This window comes from Papaver somniferum, chromosome 8 (assembly GCF_003573695.1).
Source record: "Papaver somniferum cultivar HN1 chromosome 8, ASM357369v1, whole genome shotgun sequence".
Taxonomy (NCBI): domain Eukaryota; kingdom Viridiplantae; phylum Streptophyta; class Magnoliopsida; order Ranunculales; family Papaveraceae; genus Papaver; species Papaver somniferum.
Window position 1 is genome coordinate 42,990,689 of NC_039365.1, and position 27,042 is coordinate 43,017,730.

A 27,042-nucleotide genomic window follows, 5' to 3' on the forward strand; every position below is an offset into this window, starting at 1 on the left:
TTGCATCTTTTCCCTGGGAAGTTACGTTCTCGGTGGAAGGGTCCTTTTATTGTTCGCATTGTCTTTCCACATGGAGTTGTTGAGATCGAGACACCGGATGGTAGTAGTTCTTCGAAGGTTAACGGTTAGAGATTGAAACCCTTTTTAGAGCACTTTCCTACAGGTGATGTTGAGGAGGTCCCTCTAGAGGACCCTGTTTACCCTTGATTGACCATTGAGGAAGCTGTATGTTGTATATTAGTTTTTGATTTTCTATCTCTTCACCCAGGTACTATCCTTCCAACTTCTCCTCGTGTTATTTTATTTTTGGTATTGCTCTTTCATTAAAAAACATTGAGGACAATGTTAGATTTAAGTTTGGGGGTGGGGAAGAACTCTTTAGTTGCACTTTGAAACTTCTAGCGTCACATAGTATACAGTTAGCTAAGTTTACATACTGGTTCTCACCGAAAAGATAAAAATTGGAATGCTAGGGATAGCAACCTATTGAGACATTAGAGAAAAATACATTGGGATCTTTGAAAATTCAGGAGAGAACTTGTTCCTTTTAGAGGGTAACCGTGATGGACCTAACCATCCATGATGGAAAGACAAGTAGGCCAGAAGGAAATTACAGAAAGAAAAAGCAACCTCACAATGTCGTCTTAGTTACGGGATTACGATTCTCTCTCAGTAGAAACTTATCATCTTCAACAAGCGGAGCGACATCAAAATCTATAAAGAAAGTTGAAGACATTTAAGGTTTAGAAGCAACAATAGAAAAGAATAATTAAAATCAAAGTTGAAGACTTAGTTACAAGAAGTTATAAGAGCAAATGATATAAGTTGTTGAAGTTCATGATACCATGACATCACAAGTTGCGAAGATCCAAGTTCTAAAGTCATTCTCTCATGGCTATTCAAATTTTTGTCTTGTTATTTTTGTATTGCCAAAAAAATAAAATAAATAAATAAAATAAATAGTTGTTACGTTTTGTTCAATAAGGCCATAGGGAAGTAAAAATCTATAAGGAAGTTTCAAGCAAGAAATTAAGGAGAAAAGTTAAAGTGTCAAGGTTCTACGAGGTTCGAGAGTTTATCATCAACACTTGAAGCCGAAGAAGACGTTGTTTCTACTGAGCACTATGAGAGAGTCGAAGATCGGTGCATATGGTTTTCTTTGTTAGTCCGCTTTCCATTTGGCACAAGATATTTCTAGCACTGGTTCAACTCATCACACGTAATAAGTCCAGCTGTTTAGCAGATGTCCCTCTCATCTTTATCTCTCTCCTAATCTTATCCAGCTATAAAGCGGATGCATCTTACAATGTTTATTTAGATGTATAGCGGATATCTCTTTATCCAGCAGTATTGCGGATGTGTATCCCCTTTTCTTTATTCAGCTTTAGAGCAAGATACCTTTAATTTCTCTGGCATTCTAGTTACTTGGAGATAGGTTGAGAATTTGTATGTCCTCATAGCTCTTTGGATATTTGTGACCACTTAGAAGTCATGGTTTTGTGGGTACACCTCTGGTAAACCCTCCCGAGATTAACTCGGTTTTTATTTTTCTAGATTAGATTTGCTCGAGGACTAGCAAATAATAAGTTTGGGGATATTTGATAGACACATTTTTGTGTCTAAATTGCCCTCAATGTCTGTATTGTTGGAACTCGATTTTTGTACTAATATTCTGTTTTTTTAATGTATTTTTAGGTATTTTTGGAAAATAAATATTGTTGGAAAATTCGGCTCGAAAAGTTGGTCGGAGTACCCCCGGAGGACAATTGCTATACGGACCCCCACTTTTGCTAAGGGGCACCCACGACTATGTGTAGCCTATTTGTCTATAGCACCCACTGGTTATTTGGCATCCAAGATGCTGGATAAGGGATAACATCCTCCTTCTTCGTTTAAATTAAGAAAATGGCGGGAAAATATTCACAGATTTTCAGTTCGTGATTTGGAGGGGTTATAGTATGATTCAATGGCTGAAATTTCACAGGACGGCTTGATTAAGTTTAGCAGGCATGGTATGATCAATGGTTTGGGTTAGAATTGGCTGGAGCGTCAAATGGAATAAATCAGGGAGTTACGTGTTTTAATAAACCCGATATTGCTGTTTTGGATTTGGACGACTTCTAGTGAGATTAAAGCGCTAAAATCAGTTGGACTAGGCCTGTTGCAGCTAAACATGACAGGTAATTGCATCAAATTCAAAGAAATGGGGTTGGAGAATCATATATGAGGAAAACAGGGAGGATATATCTTCTCGGGTTTATTTACGGGAAGTGTGTGCTTTAACTGGAGGCTTGCGTGTGGAAACTGGGTTTTTGGTGACTTTTGGAACGTGTTTGTATCACGACAGCTAAGGAGTAACGCGTGGGTTGATATATCATGGAAGAAAATCCTTCACTGGCTGTGAAGGATACTATCGAGTAATGAAAGAATATATGGAGTTATGACGCATGATTTCGGTGCATGAAGGAGTATATAAGGTGTGGTGGAGTAATAGACCAGGGACGGAGAGTTTGGGGAGATTTTAGAACACTACAGAGTCGAGAAAATTGAGTTGCATAGAACCACCATTTCTGCTGATGCACAGCTGAAGAACACGAAGAACAGACTAACGAATACAGTCGTTTATCAACAGTGATAACGACGCAGAGGCGGGGGTCGTAAAAGCGTAACAGCGACAGTTGGCTTTTATCGTTCTCTGTAACAGTGTTTTGCAACAATTAAAAATGTTGCAAACTCCCGATTTTTAATAGTTATTCTCCAATTCATCATTTGTACACCACCTTTGAGCAATAAAAATGAGTTTTGAGTGCATTTCCACAATGATGAGCTAAACCCATCCTCTGGGGCGAAGGAGGAAGACATTCTTTCAAGAATTATGTGGTAATATTTATTTTATAAATTTATGCAATATTTTTATATGATTAATTGCATTGATAAAAAAAATGAGTTAAATGATTTTTATTAATCAAATGTGTTTTCTCTTGATGATGCATGCTTAGTTATAGACTCTTGATGCGTTATACTTGCGACTAACATTTGATATTTTGGAAATCTGATTTTGGCAATACTTTAGAATCGAATCAATTGTTTAAGTTGCATGATATAAATTAATTTAGAACCACATAAGTATTGATGAATGGTGAAATCCTAGCTCCACCCTCTCCATAATTTTCACAATATTTATTTGCTTTATTTTCTTTGCCATACAAATCAAGTCTAAAAATCAAGGTCTCTACAAGTCTTGAACGAACTTTTACTACAACTCAATTGAAAATCACATCAATAATGTAGTAAGATTCTTCTCCATGAAGTATCTAATGCTCTTCTGATCAGTATTAATAATAAAGTGGTGTCCAGTGAGGTAATGTCTCCATTTGGTGACTGCATTGACAACAACCAATAGTTCTTTATCATAAGTATAAATCCCCAATGCCTTTGGCCCCAAGGGTTTGCTGTAGAAAGCAATAACTCTTCCCTCCTGCATAAGGACAACTCTATTAGCCACAGTGACCAACATGTGAGCAGTTGGTTGAACTTCATAACCCAATTGAGTTGCCAGAGCAGAATCAATGAAACTATGAGTACTTCCTGTGTCCACTAGCACAGTGATGGCCCTTTTCTTAATGAATCCTGGGATCCTAATGGTGTCAGGATTGACATTATCTCCATATCTGATTCAACCAATTGATCTACACTAGGAGCTTGAGGAGGTGAAGGCTCCATATCATCAGCTTCATGGTCAGCTACCATCATAAATAATTGTTGGGATTTACATATATGGCCTGGTTGGTATTTTTCATCACAATTGAAACAAAGTCCTTGTGCTCTTCTTTTACTCATTTGCTCATAAGTGAGTCTTCTTATGGGTGTACATAAGGGGTTTTAGGTGGTGGTGTAGAAGTTTGAGAGATAGGTGTAGATGGAGAAGCACCCATTAGAGAAGGAGTTGTAGGTGTTCTTGTTGGTGGAATTTTGTTGTAAGTGAAAGTGGTTGGTGCTGATTTATATGGAATGGTTTTTGAGGTGAGGATTGTGATGAGAGAGCGAGTTCTTGTAGTCTAGCCAAATAAAATGCTTGAGCAAGGGTGGTAGGTTTGTGCATCTGCACAGAGCTCTTCAAAAAATCCTTTAACCCACTAATAAAGCTCAACACAAAGTAGTCTTCAGTAAGGTGAGGATTTTTACTCAACATTAATGCTTTTAACTGCTCAAATTGCTCAAAAATATTCTTCAACAGATGTAAGATGAGATAACTTGTTGAAACAACCCACATAATTATCATTTGCTAGATCCTCAAAACGATCACAAATAGCTTCTACAAAAACAGGCCAAGAGATGAATGTTTTACCAGTAAGGAAATACAGAAACCATGAATCAGCTTTGCCATCCAAGTATAAAGAAGAAATTTCAGTCTTCTGCTCATCAGAAGTGGAGTGGATCTGAAAAAATCTTTCACACTTACGGATCCAGCTACGAGGATTGTCACCATTAAATCTAGGGAAGTCTAGTTTAGGAACTTTAGAGAAGGTATTGAAATGATTCTTGCGATGGGTGTTGTTTGAACCTTCTTCAGAATTAGGTTCAGGTGGATCTGGTTGTGTTTTTTATAGAACTTGAATAAGTGCGTCAAACTTAGCTTGGTTTTCCTCAGAAATTTTAACCAAGGAAGCAAGTAAGGTATCTTGTCGTTGAGAAGATTCCTTACGCTCTGCTGCATCACGGATGTATAAATCTGTAAGATTTTTCATGAGTTGAGATAGTTCACGGGTGGTAGAATCCACATCTTTGATAGTTGGATCAGTCATGGCGTAGAAAAAGAGAGAGGAATCGACTGGGTGATACCAAATGTGATGTACTGAGATATTCGATGAGGTAATAAGAGAGATAAAGTAGTACTAACAGCATTTAAGCAACACAGTACATCAGGATGGGAGTAATGGAGATATAACTTCACAAACACAGTAACGTCAGTACCACTGTACTGCCTCTTTCTTTTATATTTTCATGATAACCACTAAATGCAAGTACATGCTTATTAAAGGGAGAAAGAAGACCTAAAACTGAACCCTAATCGACACTGACCCTACACGTGGTCGAGATGTCAATGTCTATCTAAGCAGTAAGTTAAAAAGAGGTTAACTGTTAAAACACAGAAATTAACTGACAGAATTATAAATACATCCTTATGTTGGTTGCAGGCCGTCACGGACGAGCCATGAACCGCAGGACCATGACAAAACCCTTGGGCTATGAGGTTAAACTTGTGGGTTATTGTCATGGGATCTAGGTATGACTACAGGTTATATGACATTCGGCAGTCACTCATCATCTCAAGATCATCATTACATCAAGGAGTTTAATTTTACAGTGGAAGTACGTGGCCAGCAATGGTTTCCGTAGCCAGCAAGAGATTCTCCACCACAACGAAGGAGTAGTCCATGTATACAAATCACCGCTAATAAATCAACAATTACATGAAAAAAAAAAGTAAGCAAAATAGGAGTGAAGAACGGCGGGGAAGGATGGAGTAGTTGCTGAACGGTAGGGGAGATGGAGTGGAAAAGTGGCCGGTAAAAATTATATTGTTATATGGGATTTTTTAAAGTTATTTAGCGGGGTGATTTTATCATTGGATATAAACAAAAATTCAAGAGGTAATATTTAGGACATGTAAAAAGATATATGGATGACAAATAGGATAAATAAGGGTGACAATTAATGAGAGTGGCATATAGGAAAATGGGGGTGGCAAATAGGTAGAACCATTGGAATTTGTTAGCTCCGGCTGTTGCCCTTGTACGAGTCAGACCTACCATAGTCAGATTTGTACACTATTTTCCTCTATTAGTTTCGTGGGCTTCCTCACCGAATACATGGCCGTTTATCCCTTCATGAAATGCAATGCTAACTACTGCAACGGCTTGCACTTGTTGGGCCTCCCCTCTCTTCTCTCCCCAACCATTCAACAGCCGGCATATCTCATCTTCACAATTACCAACCGAGTTGAAACTGTAATAAAAAGAGTAATTCTAGCAAGAATCCAACAAAAGTACCATTCCATTTTGTTTCCTATATATATATATATGTTTCTTACATCTATAGACACATGTATGAGCATTACAAATCAAAACACAACCATATCTAAACAACTTCTTATAACACCACATAATAAACTGAATCCGCGTAGAGCCAACCAACTGATACACAAAAAAACTCAGTTCCCTCCCTGTTTATTGTGGTTTCTGCTTGTTAATTATGCAATGGATCAGGACTTGATGGTATTAGTCTTTTGTTTGTTGCAACAATAGCTTCATCTTCAGAATTGTTAGTACTCCACCAAAATTTTGTCTCCATTGTTCTCCGGCTCATCATAACCATCATTTGCCTGCTGCCTATTTGTGTATACGATCCATCACCTAATAAAACCCTTGCCTCCACAGCTAAAGATAGACTCAATAACAAAACCAGAACAAACCCGGACTTTATTATTTTTCCCATTTCTCTCTGGAATGAACTTATTTTAAGGAATTACAAGTTGTGAGAAAGAAAGAGTGAATGCAGAAGCCTTGAAATAAGGAGTAGAATGGTACTCCTAAATACTCAAGTTTTTGAACTCCCAACGTTCAATTATGTACCAATATGTGTACAAGGAGGAGTCAAAGGGGTTGCTCATTGAATTGTCTCATCTTAACTATGTTCATGCTGGGTCCAATGTCCTTGTATGAATGACCCTATCCAGACGACACCCCTCTTTGGGATGAGATGAAAGTATGTTTTTCCTTGTATGAGAAAGTATACCTCTTTAGACATAAAACTCAAACCATAACTTGAGTGATGGCACTGATGGTAGTTGAGTGGTGTTTTCCATAACACTGTTTAGAATTCAATGTTATTCACTCAACAAGAACACTTAAGTTACTGTTTCTCAGAAAACGTCATGGTTGTTTTTGATCATTCCCCTTGCCGATTTTTGTATAAAATTTGGGTCCCAATGTTTTGATAATAACTGTGATTGCTATTGACGGGATTATACAAGAAAATTTGACAAAAAATTCAAAATGGCCAATAATTAGTGTGTTGGATTTATGGTCTGTCAATGTATATAGTAGTAGTACTGTATAAATTCATAAGAAAGTATACGCGGTACGGTACGGCAGCCATGAATTCAGTAGGGCATGAATTGGTGATGAAAATGGTTGCACCGCACCTGCTTGCCATTGCAGTACCTAATATTCAAAACCAATTAGTTGACCATGCACTACATGCCGGTGGATATGTTTATTCTCTCTCGATTTAACTTGCATTTGGTTCAAGTTACCGGTGGTTATTGACATACAAGATATGCCCGTGAATAAGTTGTTAACGGAAAACAACATGATATTTCCCACCAAGCGTAAATGTTGTTTTCTGTGAAAGTAATGTGTGTAGCTTGTCAAACTTGAGAATTTCAGCATGATATATCTAGTTGTGCGTTAATCCGTGGTCATCCATCCATCCATTGATGTATCTAATTTTCTTCTTCTTTTGAACTCTTTTCTGTGCTATCTTCATGGAAGCTTTTGTAGCAAAATTGTAGGCGAAATGTTAATTCTTAATTTCAGAAGAACCATAATATTGGGCATACCAAAATCTTTCAAGGCATACTTAATGAAGACAAAAAAGGTTGTTGAATAGCAAAATCAGATAACCCCTTAACCCAAATTTTTTTAATGGCAAATCTGTCCTTTACGTATTAGTGTTAATAATCTTGATTAGTGATTAAATATTTTGTTTAGATATTAAGATAATTTTCAGAATTATAAGAGTTGTTTAGATGAAAAATATGAGGAAAAAAAAATCAAAGTTTTGGTTTGGTTAAGAAGGAGAGAAAGAGAAGGAGAAAGTGAGAAAATTATAATTCTTGATTCAATGGAGGATGAGGAGGGTCATATATCATCTAAAAAACCTAGGAAAATACACATCAACTACACCAATGATTCCCAAATGGCTGATTTCTTAGATTATGAATCATGGTTCGGCGAAACAGGTTGAGGTTCGGCTCACATCTATGAGCCGAATCTACCAATTGATGAACGGTTCGGCTTACTGAATCTGTTTACTGCATGCGCCGAACCTATAATTTCCAATTCCCACCCTTTTGCTAGACACTAGTTCGGCTTATATGAAAGTTTCATAGTAAGCCGAACAACATCCTGAATAGCCCGGAATAGAATCATTACTAATTCGGCTTACATATCCAAATTCGTGTGTGCCGAACATAATTTTTTAATTTCTGGGTTGAAATATTGTTACTGGTTCGACACATATGGAGAATATCGTATCAGCCGAAACCTCTTATGTTCAAGGTTCGACACATAATATGATTATCGTCTGAGCCGAACATGAATTTGTTAATTTTTGGGTTAAAATATTGTTCGCGGTTCGGCACATATTGAGGATATCGTATAAGCCGAAACCTGTAAATTTTCATAGTTCGGCACATAATGTGATTATCGAATGCGCCGAACCTGAAGGACAAATGATTCGGCGTGTAACTAACATTAGAGGATAAGCCGAACTCTGTAAATTCGGCACATAACTGTTAAGCTATTCATTAAAACATGAAATTGACGGTGTCCATAACCCAATCCCAGCACCATTAAAAACAAAGTTCAACACCTTAAAGCAAAGGTGTTTGCAACACCATAAAAGTGTACTTAAAACTTAAGAAAAAGTGTACCATAAAAGTGTACATAAAAGGGCATTTAACCACGACCCCTCTTCTTAGTTCCACGACCACCTCTTCTTCCACCTTGGTCTTCATCTTCCAACGCATCATTACCGGGTTGGACGGTAGCACCAACTTGGATTGTACCTTCACCAACTTGTCGAGACCTCTTAGTGGTAGGCCTTTGTTCGGGTTCCTCTGGTCCTTGTCCTTTGTTGATGATTGCATCCCACTTGTCGATGAGGTATTTTTGTTCTTCCACGGTCATTGTTGTTTTGCAACCAAGTTTGGCCTTCATTTTCTTCAACATCTCCCTACCCGCGGCAACCTATTTTTCATTTGAGAACAACTTATAACCATGAGGTTGAAGACATTTTTACCATAACTAATATATGAAAACAGTATAAAGTGAAGTCATTCTTACCGTAACCTTGAAAGCCTTGACTACATCTTCGGAAGTAGACTTGTTGGTGATCTTGATTGGCCTCGCCTTCCCCTTATCAGATATCTTTTGCCTTTTCTTATTGATAATGAAGGGATGAGAAATTTGGTTATACCAATCCATATAGCCCGGATCCTCTTCACATGGATCATCAAGTAAAGGTGTTAACTTGGACGCATCTAATGTGTGATTGTCTAAATTATTCCAAAACTCAACGGTGGGATCAGGATCATACTTTGGTTCCCAAGATGAAGTGGTGCTTTTAGTTCCCTTACCACTCTTTGGTAACAACCTGAATTTCTCGTCAAACAAAGGAACCTTTTGGACACATCCTAATTGACGGAGTACTCGCCTAGGATCGTATATAACATAACCACCGGGATACCACAATGGCCCATGATACATACCTACCGGCATATCCTCATCTTCAACAACTTCATCTTCTTCATCTTCATTCTCATATGGTTGAAAAGCGACATCATCAACACCAAGACAGTCTAACGTCTCTCTCAAACTTGCCACCAACTTCTTTTTGTTCCTTTTCTTGGAGTCCTCGTACGCGTACCGTGCTGCAGTTGGCTCAGTATCAACATAATCGACATCTTTCTCAAATACTTTGGCCAAGTTCAAAATTGGGAAATGGTCATATATCCACACCTGCATCCAAAGAACCACATTAAAAAATCAAAGGAATTGAATTGATAGAAACAAGTTTTACTTGGAAACATCAAAGTAAGACTAAAGTTTGCAAACTCAGAGAACTGTTCGGCTTATATGGATCAAGTATTATAAGCCGAACCAAGTAAGAAAAAACTTCGGCTTAAAAGGTTTTATGGTTATAAGCCGAACCATACTCTGAACTCCCAAAAGTTACCTGGAGCAAAGTGAAGTTCCCTCCGATGTTTGTACTTGTCAACCTAGACGCGGTGGCAAGTTGGTCCAGCAGGTAAGCGAGCGTAGCCGTTCCCCAAGCAAACTTGTTACAAGTTTCAAGATTCTTTACCAATTGGATAATTAGCATTTACCTTGTTTCCGGTAGTGTCGGGAAAGATGTCTCTACCAAGAGTATAAAGCAAGTAGGCAGTTCCGGTTTGCTTCACTTTGACGGGATCCATTATCAACAAACCTTGTGTGACTCTTTCCTTTGTGTTCTCAAACTCCCTTTTCAAGTTAGTCAACTTGATCTTCTTATTCTTCTTATTTCTGCCACCTGGTATGAAAACGGTATCGACATCTTTAACTGATCGACAAAACTCCAACTCAGTTTTCATTGAACCCCAACCAAGGCATTCCAGGTACAAATTGTATAGCTCATCCCAACTCATGTCATAAAACCAGCATCCACACTTACACCCCTTGCTTTAAGACCTGTAATCTTACTAGCCTCATCAGGAGTGATTGACATCTCTCCAAAAGGTAATTGAAATGTGTAAGTTTCTGGACAAAAGCGCTCGGTAAATGCAGAGGCCGACACACTATCATATTCCTTATGTCCATAATTGATAGCAGGCCATAAAGCACTGGCTTGTACGTAAGCAATCACCTCAGGAACCTCTTCATCAAGACTCCATTCCGCTTCCCTCTGGTTCTCAATACTCGGACTGCACGGTTGTGATCAGGAGTCTCATAAATTCTCTTCGCCCAAGAATCGGCATAACCAATCAACACATTTCCTCCATCTTCCGGAAGACCATGAGGCAAACCATCTGATCGAGGTGTAATTACGTCATCTTCATCAGGAATGTGTAAACCAGTGATCCGTCGATCATCATCGTTCTTCTCTTTCTCGGGTTCTGCCACCTTCGTACCTTTCTTGTCTTTCTTGGGTTTTCCTTGGGGTTGTGTTTCTTGATGAACTTCTTGATTATCATAAACTTCTTCATCTTCAGCTATTCCTTCTTCTTGTCTTTCAATTCTTACTTGTCTTTCAATTCTTACTTCTTCTAAAGTTCCCCCTCTACCTCCCACTCCCAATTTTTTCTTACCTCCTCCTCTAGGATCGGGAGTTTTAGAATTAGAAGGTGTTATCTCCATCTTCTTCCTCTTTGTAGCTGCATTGGTCCTGGCACAAGTATGAAAGTTATAAGACTAATTCGAACAACAAAGAGATTTGGAAAGCCAAAAACTTGTAAGAAAATAAGAAGGCTCGGCTTACCCGAAATAACACATATGAGACGAATCATGTCTTGAAATTTTTATTAGCTTACACAGAGAGTGGATCGGCTCATACCACAAAAAAATTATAAGCCGATCCCATATATTAGGCTCACAACCGATACTATAAACAATTATAAGCACTGGCTAGTACTACCATATGAGTCGATCCTATACACATGCAAAAATTCAGAAAATTCAAACAACAATTATTCGGCACAAAACTAATACTACCATACAAGCCGATCCTACGCACATGCAAAATTATTAGTCGATCCTATATATTCGGCTCACAACCGATACCTTCGAATAAGCCGAATCTATGATTATGAACTCAAACATGTATTCGGCGCAACATGATATCATATAAATGAGCCGATCCTACACACTAGTAAAATTTATGAAATTTTAACAATGATATTCGGCGCAACCCTAATACTATCGAATAAGCCGAATCTAGACTTATGAATTCAAACATTTATTCGGCACAAAACTAGTACTACCATATGAGCCGATCCTATACACATGCAAAAATTCAGAAAATTCAAACAACAATTATTCGGCACAAAACTAATACTACCATACAAGACGATCCTACGCCCATGCAAAATTTCTGAAATTCACAAAACATATTCGGCACAAAACTAACACCATCGAATAAGCCGATCCTAAGTATAAGTCTCTGTGTCACCAAGTTCGGCTCAAAACGGATTTCAGATATACGCTGAGCCGTTCAAATGCACTTTCAGGGTTCAGTTTCAAGAACAGCTCGGCGCACATCTAAAATTTGTTTTGCGCCGAACCATACCCTGTAACCGCCGCAGAAACATGATTTTGACGAATTAAATCAATCAAACCAATCAAAAACATCAAATACGAGATGGGTTTGTAAAACTAACCTTCTTATTCTCATTTGTGGAGTTGGTTCTTCTTCAATCTCTTCTTCCGGTTGATTTTGTGGTTGATTTTGAGTTTCTTCTTCACTCTATAAATCTTCTTCTTCTTCAATGGGTTGTTCAATCGCTCGATTAGAACGAGATACTGGCCTACGGCGAACCATTATATAGATGAGTTTAATCGTCGACTAAATTTTCACGAATCGACGATTAAATTTCCGCGATGATACGATGAAAAAAAAAGGAAGAAGAAGGGTTCGGCTGTTGTGGAGGAGGAAGAAGAAGGGGTTAGGGATATGAAACTGATTTTGGTTTATTAATTATAGGTTTTTGTATTAGGGATAGGGATAGATTAGTAGTAATTTAGAGAATTTAAGGGCATATAGGTAATTGAACCACCCCATAGGGTACCCCTTATAAGGTCACCCAAGTTAGGACTAGTCCTTTGTATGCCTTGAAAGTTTTAGGCATGCCCAAAATTAGTGTTCTTTCAGAAATGGTTGCATAGATGTTAGGCGCAAGATCAAAACACCATTGGGACCTTGGAAGATTCACACTAGGAGTAGGGCGAACTTCGATGCATATTTTAGGCTATTTTAGAGTTTAGGCCCACCGAAAATAAATTTCCGCATTGAGTCAGAGTATCTAAGGGAACTCCGATTCTCTCAAGTGTCTGAACTGAGTATGCTCTCAAGAGTCTCAACTGAGTCAGAGCAAAGATTTAACTACTGAAAATAACAAAAACCTATCAAAACCGAGACTACTCTTTTTGCAAAAAAAAAAAAAAAAAAAAATTAGTATAAAACAACGACCGCCAGGATCAAGAGAAATTAAGAAAGATATTGGCAATGAACATGTTTTCCTAGTTAATATTTCATTATGTTTGCTGAACCAACCTTCTAATGACACAGACTTATGGACAACATTATGCAGTGGAGTAGGTGAAGTTACTACAGTGTAGGAAAACTGTTACAACTTTATTTCTCTGTTTATATAATTAGTTGGCACTCGTATGTTTCACACACTTCTTTAATTGTTTGTTAATGATGATTATTAGTGTAGTATATAAACACCAATACAGTCTGTAACTCATTGTATTGAGATTCATTCGTTATGTTAAATAAAGAATACCATCAACCTATTTCAAGGTAATTATGGTATCAGACTCAGAATTAGTCACATTCTGAGGGTTTTCTCGATCTCTATCTCTTCTGTTGAAGAACTGATCTTCATTTTCAGTATCTCTACCTACAATGATCTTCTTCAAAGATCTAAAATCGCGTTGGTGGTTGTTCTTGCTTATTTCTTGATCTCATTTTTTAGATTTGTTTTACTCAATATACTAAAATTTTCTGTAATTTTCATCTTTTTCCTTCATTCTTGCATGTGGTTCATCTTGATTTCAGATCTGATTACAGATCCAATTCGTATTTCATCTTTACCTCTTAATACTATACCTAATATCATTTCTCTCAAACTTAAGGGTGATAAATTTCTCAATTGGAAATCGCTCATGTTACCTTTATTTTGAAAAGTTCAAGTTCCCAAATATGTTGATGGTAAGTATCCATGTCCGCCTAGGTATGCATCTATGACTGCGAAAATAGTGATGTTATAAGTCCTTTATACACAACTTGGAAACCATAGGAATGTACTTTAGTTTTATGGATTCCATCCACTATTTATGACTCTGTGGTCTTCTATGTTGCTGGAGCTGATACTTTAGCTGGTTTTTGGGAAGATATTAACGCAAGATTTGCGCAAACTATAAACTCATGCTATTCAGTTACTTACAAAGCTACAGAACTTGAAGATGAGTGGATCTATTTCTTAATTTCTTGTTGAAGTCAGGAAACTGCAAGATCAACTTGCTGCAGCTGGTTGTCATGTATATGACAATGAATTGGTTGTAAGTATTTTATCTGGATCGTATCCTACTATGCTTCTTTTGCTACTTTTATTAGTGAAAAAGCGGGGGTCTAACAACAACACCCAATATTTCGCTTAGCAGTCTGTATGGACAAAACTCCAATATACTTTTTATGAGAATCAACTAGACAGACAGACTCAATCAATAAAAAGATATATGAGTTTATATCCCAATCTCTCTATTTGATCTTTACTCAAGCAAATAAAAATCTGCGAGTCTTTATCAAAGAGAGATAACTTGGACGGTACCAAAGACCAATGTCCAAGGATCAATCAATATCAATCAACAACCAAAGGTTGGATTTCCAATTGATGATCTTAACGCACAACCTGTATTATTTCTATTATATAAAAAGTACAATGCGGAAAAGAAATAATACAAACACCAGAAGTTTTTTTAACGAGGAAACTGCAAATGCAGAAAAACCCCGGGACCTAGTCCATATTGAATACACATTGTATTAATCCGCTATAGACACTAGCCTACTACAAGCTAACTTCGGATTGGACTATAGTTGAACCCCAATCAGTCTCCCACTGATCCAAGGTACAGTTGTACTCCTACCCCTCTGATCCCAGCAGGACACTGCGTACTTGATTCCTTTAGCTGATCTCGCCCACAACTAAGAGTTGCTGCAACCCAAAATCGCAGACTTGATAATAAACAAATCTGTCTCACACAGAAAAGTCTATCAAAGGATAAATCTGTCTCCCACAGAAAAACCCTAGGTTTTGTTCCGTCTTTTGATAATAATCAAGGTGAACAGGAACCAATTGATAGTCCGGTCTTATATTCCCGAAGAACAGCCTAGATTAATCAATCACCTGTCAACAAGGCTTCCTGACTACATAGGCGGTTTGTCAAGGAATCACAAACAGTGAGACGAAGATGTTTGTGACTTCTTTATCTTGCCTATCGGAGAACTCTCACGATCTCAAGCCAATCACAGATTGTACTCGTACGATAGAATATGCAAGATCAGATCACACAACTACGATAAAAGTAGTATCGGTTTGGCTTCACAATCCCAATGAAGTCTTTAAGTCGTTAACTTGGTTTTAGAGAAGAAAACCAAAGGTTAAAGGAGAATCGACTCTAGAGGGCGCACTAGTATCACACAGACGTGTGGGGATTACTTTCACACAATGCTAGATGTGTCCTTTATATAGCCTTCAAATCAGGGTTTTTCCTTAGTTACAAAGAAATCCATATTCACCGTTAGATGAAAACCTTATTTAGATTCAAGATAATATTTCTCAACCGTTAGATCGAAAACTTAGCTTGTCACACACACTTGGGTAAACGTTTACTGGGTTTGTGAAAACCGTGCCCAAACGTGTACGTGTATGTTGGTTCAACATAGTAACCCAAAAGTTCAACCAATTGAGCATTTCATATTAACCTTGTTCTGTTCACCATAACTAGTTCAATTGAGTCAAATGAACTAGTTAGAGAGTTGTTCAATTGCTATGAGATCTTATATAACTATACAAGACACAATTGAAACAAAGATGATTTGATTCGATTTGAATCGTCTCATGAACCTTATAGCCACGGTTTGCATAAAGCGTTCCTTAGTAATTTAAGTTTCATGTTTAGAGCACATCTTTAGATCATAACCACTTAAGCTCACAAACAAGTTCGCGGACTTAAGACAACCGGTAGAGTTTTCCAAACTCAGCAGAAAATATCGGCAAGGAGACTTCCGCCAATTCGCGGACTGGGTTCGCGGACTAAACGCGCAAAGGAGTTTTTGGAAAATCCCAGCAGAAATTCTCGGTAAGAGAACTTCCGCCAGTTCGCGGACTTGGCAAAGCCAATTCCTCCGGTTTCTCTTGATCAACAAAGTTCGAAAACTTCGGTTCAAGGAATACATGGTTATGTAATATAAAATCTCATTTCAATCATTGAGACATTCTCAGAGGACGTTATATAGCCGTTATTCACAGACCGTTTCACGTCAGAGAAATTCTCAAAGTAATTGAAACTTTTCATGACTTTCGTCACTAGGTGAATATAAACTTGATCAAAGCGAAACGCTTTACCAACACACGATTTCGAGAAAAAGATAAGCAGATTATACTCAGCTCAAAATGTCAAATGTGTATGATCTAGTCTATATAGCATATGACTTTTTATCTCATAAGAAGTAGGAGATATAATAGATAGACTTTTGAGTGATAGATAAGTTCAAGTCTCCACATACCTTTTTGTTGATGAAGTTCCACGGTTCCTTGTGTAGATCTTCGTCGTTGTATGATGAATCGCCATGAAGTCCTTGAGCTCAACTACACTTTTCTATCTTAGTCCGAGACTTATCTATAATAGACTAGAAATCAAGACTCATAGTTTTGATCACTAACATTGACAAACATGCTTGATATAGCAACGCATGCGAGGTCGACCGAGCTATGCTCTAACAATTAGAATCAGATATCCACCATCTAATGGACAAGAACTAAACAATCTATTTCTTAGTGAGGAAATAATTATCTCAGCTACTAGATCTGCTAATGAAGCTAAGTCTTTTGTTGTTCACACCTCAAATTGTTCTAGAGGAGGTTATAGAGGTGGTTATTCAAGAGGTAATCCTAGAGGTATAGTTTTTGGTAGGTATCCAAATCCATCAGTTTTCCTCAAAAAATGCTACTGGTAGAGGTTATGGTGTTAATGACAATCATACTTATCAGACCTATCAACTCCAAGGATATGCTGCTACAACCTGCAATCAGAGATTGGACTTATCCTATCAAGGAAGATAACCTCCATCTAATATTGGTGCAATGTTAGTTGATGCTGATATATTTGAGATGAGTGGTTTGCTGACAGTGGTGCAAATCAGTACATTACTGCAGATCTTAATTTACTCACTGAGTCTACTCCATATGAGGGTTCTGAGAAAATAACTGAAGTTAATGGTCAAGGTATGAATATCACACATTTTGGTACATCTACTAAACATGCTAATGGTCAAGGTATGAATATCACACATTTTGGTACATCTTGTAAACATGCTAATGATCATTCATTCTTCCCATGGTTTCATTGTGAAGAAAGTGAACTCTGGGAGAACTTTTTTTCAAGGGCCACATAAAAATGGCTTATACCCTTATCGTATTCAACTTATCACCTAATGATTTATCTACTCAAGCTCCTAACACCACCATTCTACATAAGAGACTTTTCCACCCATCCTTTCAAACCCTTCATAGATTGAAACACCTGCTTAATATGTCTTATTTGTCTAGTAAACATTTCTTTTGTGATGAATGTAAAACATGTAGAAGTCAGAAATTATCATTTTAAGTGTCTTATAACTATGCATCCCAACCTCTGGAGTTGTTATATGGATCTTTGGGGTCCTTGTCATGTTGCTTATGTTTTTAGGTCTTTCTATTATGCTAATATATTTTAGATGACTATTAAAATGTATGTTGGATATTTCATTCAATCAATAAACCTGACTTCAAAAATGCGTGTTGTCATCTCTTTGTAGCTTATATTGGAATTTTTATTATTTTTTAATAAAATGCATTAGAACTGATGGTGGTGGTGAGTTTGTAAAAAATCATCTAAAGGATTTTTTTCTCTCAAAAGGAATTCATCATGAGATGACTTGTCCTCATACTCCAGAACAAAATGGAGTTGCTGAGGTCAAGCACAAACATATTCTAATTGTTGCTAGAACTCTACTCAAACAATCTGGTCATCAAACTAAATTTTGGGTTGATGCTTTTCATAAGACAACCAACTTATAAACATACTTTCTGCAAAATCCATTGGTTTCATAAGCACAAACATACTTTCAAATTTCACCATTTGAAATTTTATTTCACAACAATCCAGACTACCCATTTCTCAAATTCTTTGGTTGTGCTTGTTTTCCATGGTTAAAACCTTACGCTACAAACACGATTGAACCAATGAGTAAACCGTGCTTCTTTCTTAGATATAGCAGTCTCATAATGGATATAGGTATCTTGATCCTATAACTGGTAGAGTTTGCATCCCGTGGCATGTTCAATTCAATGAGTCTATTTTTCCTAACACTCTCTTCTTCCAATTCTATTATTTCAGGCATAGATTTTATTTTTACTGACACTGATGTGTTGGTTTTTCAAACATTTCCATATGTTTTCAATATTCTTACACTACCTTCATCCACTACTCTTACAAATCAAAATCCAACAATTGTGAATGATTATAACATGATTACTAGGGGTAAAAATAGAATAATCAAACCAAAGTCTTATTATGCAACAAAACATCCATTACGTGTTGCATTATTATGCGATTCTATTATACCTACTTATGCTTAACATGCAAAGAAGAGTAAAGTTTGGCTACCTTATCTAGATAATTAGTACAAAGCCTTACAGGATGCTAGTACATGGTCACTAGTTAATCCTTCTCCATATCAGAATGTAGTTGCGTGTAAGTGGGTATTCAGGATAAAGCAAATCCATATGGTACTATTGATAAATATAAAGCTAGACTTGTTTCAAAGGGCTTTCACCAGCAAGAAGGATTTAGTTTTGCCGAGAGACTCAGTCCAGTAGATAAACCGACAATAATTAGGATTGTTCTTTCTATGGAAGTTCAATATAATTAGAAAATTCACCAACTTGATGTTAGTAATGATTCATGTATGGTGATCTCAAGGAAGGTGTTTCTGACTCAACCACTAGGATATATAGATGCAGACAAGCCAAATCATGTATGTTTACTTCATAAGTCGATTTATGGTTAAAACAGGCTTCAAAGGCCTGGTATGAGAGCTGAAAACTGCTCTCATTGATTTGAAATTTGTTTCCTTATCAAAAGATACTTCTTTGTTTGTAGACAAAATGGGTGATCAAGTTATAGTTACACTGGTTTACGTTGATGATATTCTCTTAACTGGTCCAATTCAAGCTTTCGACAAACTGTCATCTCTGACTTGCAAACACAGTTTTCAATTAAATATTTAGGAGATGTTCACTATTTTTTAAGTCTTGAAGTTACAAAAACAGCTTCAACACTCTTTCTTAGTCAGACTAAATATGCACTTGATCTACTTAAAAGGACGAACATCAAGGGTGCAAAGGCTTGTCAGACACCAATTGCAACTAATTTCAAACTTTCTAAGTCAGATGGCGATTTACTTGAAAATCCTTCAAAACAGAGATATATTATGAGTGCATTGCATTATCTTACATGAACTAGCCGTGAGATCTCATTTGCAGTGAATCTTTTTTGTTAGAACATGCAGCATCCAACTACATCCCATCTTGCAGCTGTAAAAACATGGTTTTTTAAATCGTGCGATTCAAATCTCACGATTCTCTCCAAATAATTTTGTTTCGATTCAAATCGTAAAGAAGAATCATAAAGATTCCTTAATTTTTATGTGATACTTTACCTTGACATTCTTGACCAGTCAAACTGCTTCCAATTCTGAATAAGCTGAAAAAGTTAAACACCAAGGAGTTTCGAACTCCTGATCTCCAGTCTACATGACAGGACTTTAATCATTGTATTACGACTTGTTTTTATGATACGTATGAGCTTATAACTTGTTTATACATTTTTCATCATATAAATTTATATTTTCTATTGAATATTGCATATGCATTCAAATTTATTTTCATATATACATTTTTATTCACGATTTAGTAATCAATCATGAATATTCGATTCACGATTCAATATACGATTCAATTCTATAAAATTGAAAAATGATCAGCCTTTCGATTTACGATTTCACAACCTTGTGTAAAAGGATTTTAAGGTATACTAAAAGAACTCTCAGCCATGGAATTGAATTTAGTAAGGGATCTTCTTTCCTCCTTGGCTTTTCAAATGCATATTGTGCTGGAAATATTGACGATAGAATATCTACTGGAGGACAATTTATTTTAATTTCTAGGTGCTAATCCAGTCTATTGGTCTTCCAAGAAGCAATCTACAGTTGTGAGAGGTTCTACATAAGCTGAGTATATGACTCTTGCCTATAGTGCTTCTGAAGTTGTGTGGATCTGTTACTAGTTGAATGATCTATATTCTCTCTTTTTGTTATTCCCAGACTTGGTTGTGACAAAATTAAATCTATCTCCTTAGCATCAAATCAAGTTCGGATTCTAGACTAAAGTATGTTCATATTGATTTTCATTTCATAAGAGAGCTTGTACAGTCTATAGCACTTGATGTGTTTTATGTTTCTACCTTAGATCAAATAACTGATATCTTCACCAAAGGTTTACATGGTCCAAGGTTTTCCATGCTCATATCCAAACTCAAAGTTGTTGAACATACCTTGTGCTTGAGGGGGTATAATGACATTGACTGAAAAACAACATTATGCAGTGGTGTAGGTTAAGTTAATACTGCAATGTAGAATAACAATTTTTCTGTTTCTGTGATAGCTTTATTTCACTCGTGTGTTTCACACACTTCTCTGTCTGTATAATTAGTTAGCACTTGTGTGTTTCACATACTTATTTGATTGTTTGTTAATGACGGTTATTAGTGTAGTATATAAACACTAATATAGTATGTTTTCTGTAACTCATTTTATTGAGATTCATTATTTCTGTTTAATAAAAAATACCATTAACCTATTTCAAGGTTATCATTTTCGATCTATTATAGCAATACTGTGAGATTACCGTCAAGCAAACCAAACCCTGCATATGTGATACGTATGATCTCTGTACCTTGGTGACTATTATTATAAAAGCGGAATTCAAAATAATAAAAAACGACAACAAGAAAACAGAACACACTAGAAATCAAATTCGAAGAAAATATCTACTCTATATTATGAACAAGAAAATTATTACAATTCTCTCTTTGTTACGCTCACAATCTCTCTAAACAGTGGATCAACCTTAAACTGTTTTCTAAGCTTGCTTTTGACCATAACACAAGTATTTCTCTACAAGCTTTCTCTAGATATGTGTGTTAAACCTCCTTTACTAGGTGTCAAACACTCTCTACAATTAGTTAAGTCTCGGTCTAGGATAGAGGTAGTCGAGAAACGAACCAGTCATCATTTGCGTTCTACCGTTTGAAGGCGAAGATCAACTGAAGCTTTTGAAGAACTTCTTCAACAAAAGGTAAGTGAATACCGAACCATCTATTTCTCAAGTTATATTCACCTTTCTATCTTTGAGACGTTGTTGCGCAACTAATTAGACTATCCTAAGCATATCAAGAATTTCGAGTCAAGATTCTTCTTGTAATTAGTCATCAAAATATGACTAAGCTTAATGAACGTTTCATACTTGATGAAATTCGGTTAAGAACAATTTATTATTCGCAATCAAAATCATGATTCAAGATTATCATTCAAAAATAGCCTTGAATAGTGATATGTGTCATTGATGTTATTCGGGAATATTTTGAATCCATTTATATAGAAATATCTTTTTACCTTCTCGTAGTCAATGAAAAGACGAATCCAATGGAAAAAACGAGGTTAACAGGATAAAGAATGAAGGAGGTATGAACGAAATAGTGAAGTGCAATAAAACTTCCCCTACGATCCTGTGGCACTCAACCTAGCTGTATCCATGAGCAATTTTCGTTAAAAAACTTTGACTTTCGTGGATAAGGTTGACTGTAGAGTGACCCTATCTACTTAATCTAGATATGTTGGATTTAAACCAACTGAAAATTCTAAGTAGATTTAACTAATTTTTAAAGTGCAAGTTACAGATTAGGAGGATGTAATGGATTTTGACTGACTTTGAGGCTTAGAATTTGGGACTGAATGTTAGGCTTAGATTAGGAGGATGTAATGGATTTTGACTGACTTTGAGGCTTAGAATTTGGGACTGAATGTTAGGCTTCAGGATATCAGCACTATTTTCGGCTTCTAAATTAAAATCTGTCGTAATATTATTATGATATTGAAATCAATATATCAGATGCTTCAAAAAAAAAAAAAAGAGAATGATATACCCTTCTTCAACAATTAAAGGATTTTACAGGTAAATTATAAAAGTAATTAGGAAATTTTTTTGATCTCATAACTGTCCGATAATAAAGATGTGGCATCATCTAATTCTCTACTTAACCACAGCTTAGAGCATCTCCAAGAGAGGGTGAATTTTGTTTTTTAGTGACACATTGGATTTTGGACCCCCGTTTGGCATAAATCCATCTCCAATAGTAGGATTCTATAAACCAGGAGGGACCAATTACTAAATATGAAGGTGTTCAAGAAAGTGTTATGTACATCTCCTGCGCCACCTCCACGTTATGTTTTTCACTATATTTCTGAAAAATTTCTTTACTCTTGGAGATGATTTTTTTAGACATGAAATCCTATATTTACTCTATGTGTAAACTCCATAAATAAAAAGAATAAATTAAAAAACCACATAAAATTGTCTACACCTTTTATTGGAGATGCTATTATACCCTAGTAATCTGCCTTATCCATTTTGATTCGCGGATGTTCACTTTTTGCTGCTGCCTATTTATATCTAGTAGTAACTCTTCCCCTTCGCTTTTTATTTCGACGTCTATAGTTCATCAACGATAAGAATGTCGAAAACACTACTAAAACCGTTACCATTATCTTCATTGCCCTATTTACTGTGGTTAAATTACCTTACAGTAATTTTCCTAAGACTTGTTCGTTTGTGATGTAAAAACCGAAAACAAATTGCTTTCCTTCACCTGCTTGGGGACCTACTTTAACTACCATTATGTCATAATCATACAATACTGTAATAATTGTAAAAGTAAAATTTTAATTCGGAGAAGCAAGATGGGAAACACGACAAGAAATCTAGTTTTTCAACTTTTTACAAACCTGTATGTAAAAGTGCTGGTACACATATTCCAACACAAAGTTGGGAACACTTACCATACATGAAATAATGACCCTAAAGCAGTAAAAAAAGAAAAGGAAAGAAGAAAATAAACACACTCGGATCTAAGAATTGAGATGAGCAGTTGAAAACTCATGTAAATTGATGAACCAAAAATAATCTAACTGCGACTAAGGCAGAAACTCCACTGCCCAAGCATTATTTTTCAACCTGATGATCATTTTGGCAATTAAGCTAGCTATCACAAGCATTATCCGAGCTTCAAACCATGACCGAGAACTTCTCCTCAGTGATCTTATCTAATCGCTCTATCATTGCAGGGGTTAAGTAATTGACATGGTCTCCGACTTCTCCTCGACGGAAAAATGCACTACATCCAATCTCTAGTACCGGCACTTTGCCATTCTTATTCGCTTCTAAATTGCTCAAATGATCGAAACTACACAACTTCAATAATTCCTCAACCACTCCCTCATTTTCTTCCTCGGCAGAAAACGGGTAACCCAAGAACTGAGCTAACCTGATCACATGAAGGCTAGGTTCCTTCTTCAGTTCCTCATATTTTAACAAAAAAACTCTTTCTGGAAACTACAAGCTCATTTTCCAATACCCTAGAACATGATCCCAAAAGGATCCATACTCAACAACGCCATCACAAAACTGCTTATAAAATTCTTCTAGTGAAATATTCTCCATATTCTTGGTTCTGATTTTGGCGATAAAATGCCAGTATGAAACAACAGTATCCTTTGGATCTCTGCATATGTAAACTAACTTACACTTCGAGTCCTTGATGCATTGAAACAAAGATGCAAGTGGAAAGTGAGTTGCCAAAAGCAGGTTGTTAACCGAGAAACATGCTAAATCCGGGTTTTTGTCAGTCGAGTAAACATTATCCAGAAAAGGAAGAAGTAAATGTGGATTAATTGTGAGAAGAGGGTGGTTTTGTTTCAAGGTTGCGGTATTGAAATGATACTTGTTCATGATCGCGAAAGGCAGCGCTTTCAACCAAGTAGTACCGCATTTAGGATACGTCGCAACGATAAGATCGGAATCAAGAGCTTTGAAGTTTCTTTGCACATTTATGACGCCTTGTAGCTCTGCAGCACCGTACCAGAAGTTCTGGTATTGATAGATATGATCTGAACGCACCCATGCTTTTTGTTTTGGCATGGATGATAGCAAATCTCTGGTTTCTTGGGTAAACTGACCATCAGCTTCTTCGCAACCATGAAGTTTTGAGTCTTTCGACTGTTTTGAAGCCATACGATTATGTTCATAAATAACTGGCTGCTTCAGCTTTTTTCTTCCTAGTCTCTCTTTATAAAAAGAAGCTTCCTGCCAACAGGTGAGTTGATAGAAATCAACCATCGAAGAGAAAACCCGTGAAGAACGCAAGCAAGTCAATAAAATGAAGTATGTGCATACAATTCTCCAAGCGCACTTAAAGTCGCCCATAAATGCATCACACAAATGAGCCTGCCTATAGTAATTAAGGTCAACTAACAAGTACGAAGTCACTTGAAAATAAGTACTGCTTGTGTTTCGAAAAGATTGTCCTCTATTTTATTTTGGCATGTTTCAAAATTATGTTCAGGTTATGTTTATAGTCATATTTTTCCAATGAATTCTCTTATATATCCTTAAATTTTTTATACTCGTAAATTATTTTTTAATGGGACCATTCTAAAATATTAATGAAATCTGTATAACGAAGGAAATAAATATATCATTCTTTCATTTTCGAAGCCAATGTATATGGTTCCAAATTAGATTCCTTATAAAGGTTATATTGCTCCATAAATATATAATTTTTTTATCTCTATAATCTTTTCATCTCTTTTTTTTTTCTTTTCCACACACCATTTTTATCTTTATAAGCTTACCTACTTTGGCGCACAATGTTCACAATATTTTCAGAATATTTTCTTACTTTGGTGATATTGTTTCCATAAATCGGATATGTTTCCTTTTCTATTTTTTTTTTATTTTGTAATCCCATACTAATTTTGGTAGTTTTTATAATTAACATTTTTATTGAAATAAATTAGACAAGTACTTGAGGGTAAACATGTAAACTACTACAGTCTTCTTAATATCTTGACAAAGTCAAAGCGGACTATCTTTTTGAAACGGAGGGAATATCAAATTAGCTGAATCCACAATTGTAACAACTCGTTCAGTTAATTATTTTTTTTATCCTTAAAACTGGGGACACATTCCGGCCGGCCCCATATTGTTTTGGGATATATTTTTTGGGCATCTTCCCTTTTTCATTGGGAGTATTGTTTATTAAGAGAGAAGAAAATGAGGGTTTTGGAAAAACAATAAAATCTTGAGATGGTTCGTTCCGAAACTAGGATTTTAGGTACTCATAGGTATACTTCAAATTTAGTTAATGTTACTTGAATATGCCAAAACTTTTGAAAAAAATAAAAATTTTACAAACTGATTTTGGCTATGACAACAAAGTTCGGCGACGACATCTGAAGAACAAGTAGCCGAACTAATCTGCAAGTGTTAGGCTAATGTTTCTAAAGACACAAGTAGCCGAACTTAGGTTTAAGCAAACAATAATGTATGAACTTATTTTATCCAGCGAAGAACCATACCACAAAGATCCCAATGTTGACGCGTTATATGCCTGACCTTGGAGGCGTGGAGAGCGTGATACACTCCGATATGATCCAAAATGAAAAAAATGGTCAGAGTTAGCAAGGATGTAGTCTACCCAGGAGGGTCATACGCAGGAAGTGTGGATGTACCAAGAAACAACAATTGGATATAACACATGGTCACCACGATGAGCGCTGAGATACGGGATTTCAGCACTCTCAAGGTAGAAAGGTACCTGAGGTTCACTTGCCAAGAGCCAAGAAGTATCGGTGGTAGTGTTCATAAAGAATTTGAGAACGAGCAACCTTGTCAAAGCCATCAGTCAATGATGACGCCTTCTCAGCAGCTTCACGCTCTCGACGCTCCTGCGCTGAGATAACTTGTTCTTACAAGACCTGCGTGAGGAGATGCTTTGGAGACGTTTTGGTTGGAAAAAATTGAGCAAAAATTCTCGTATTTTTGTCAGGTTTCATAGAGAAAATTATTATTTTTATCTCATTTTCCATAGGGGTACTACAAAGAGCATCATTATCCATTTGAGTTATATAAGTTGGAATGTGGGATCGTACCAATCACATCTTGGCGATTTCCGGGTTGAATTTTTTGGAAAACAATTAATAGGAAATTGATTTTTAAAGTTTTTAAGAAAAATAATAACTTATTATTTTCTTTTGTGAATGAAACTTATTAGTCCCACATCGTGGAGTTCCTCTTTTTAAGTTGTATTATTCCATTATATAAACAAAATTTCTACTTTTACAAAATTTATGGGAAAGGGGATTCTCTATTTTTTAAAGAGACCCCCAAGGGAAAATATTTTTATATTGATTTCTTTAATGTTCGCGATTTTCTTTAAGGGTTTTTTCGGAGTTTCTAAGCTCAAGTTGAGCATCTACTACATATGCTAGTAGTAGGTGTAGTAGGGTGTTGTATCCTGGAGATATCAAGTCATGTGAGGGCTATAACATCATCACTCTTGAGTGTATCCGGGCGGTAATGTTAAAGTATTGCTCAGTCGAACTCGCATGCGTTGCTATCTCAAGCTTGTTTGTCAATGTTAGTGATCAAAACTATAAGTCTTGACTTCTAGTCTACTATAGCTAAGTCTCGGACTAGGATAGAAAGTGTAGTTGAGCTCAAGAACTCCATGTAAATCATCATACAAGACGAAGGACTACTCAAGGAACTGGTGGAACTTCGTTGACTAAAAGGTACGTGGAGACTTGAACTTATCTATCACTCAAAAGTCTATCTACTCTATCTCCTATTTTGAGACAAAAGGCGTTTTGCTATATAGACTTTGATTATACACATCTGCGATTTCGAGCCGAGTTTATCTCGCCTATCTATTTCTCGAAATATGTGTTGGTAAGCTTTCGCTTTGGTCAAGTTCATCTTTACCTAGTGATGAAAGTCATGACAAGTTTCAATCACTTTGAAAATTGCTTACTTTGACGAAAAATAGTTTGTGAATA

General features: G+C 36.4%; 1 protein-coding gene across 1 annotated transcript; it reads right to left on the bottom strand.

The window, feature by feature from the left end:
- Positions 1-22,728: 22,728 nt before the first annotated feature.
- Positions 22,729-24,322, bottom strand: LOC113305494 (cytosolic sulfotransferase 5-like). The gene is made up of 4 exons (XM_026554523.1): positions 23,562-24,322; positions 23,219-23,471; positions 22,933-23,005; positions 22,729-22,844 (listed from the first exon to the last, which is right to left on the bottom strand). The coding sequence occupies exons 1-4, from the start codon at positions 24,320-24,322 to the stop codon at positions 22,729-22,731; spliced, it is 1,203 nt and encodes a 400-aa protein (XP_026410308.1).
- Between the last annotated feature and the right edge of the window lie 2,720 nt (positions 24,323-27,042).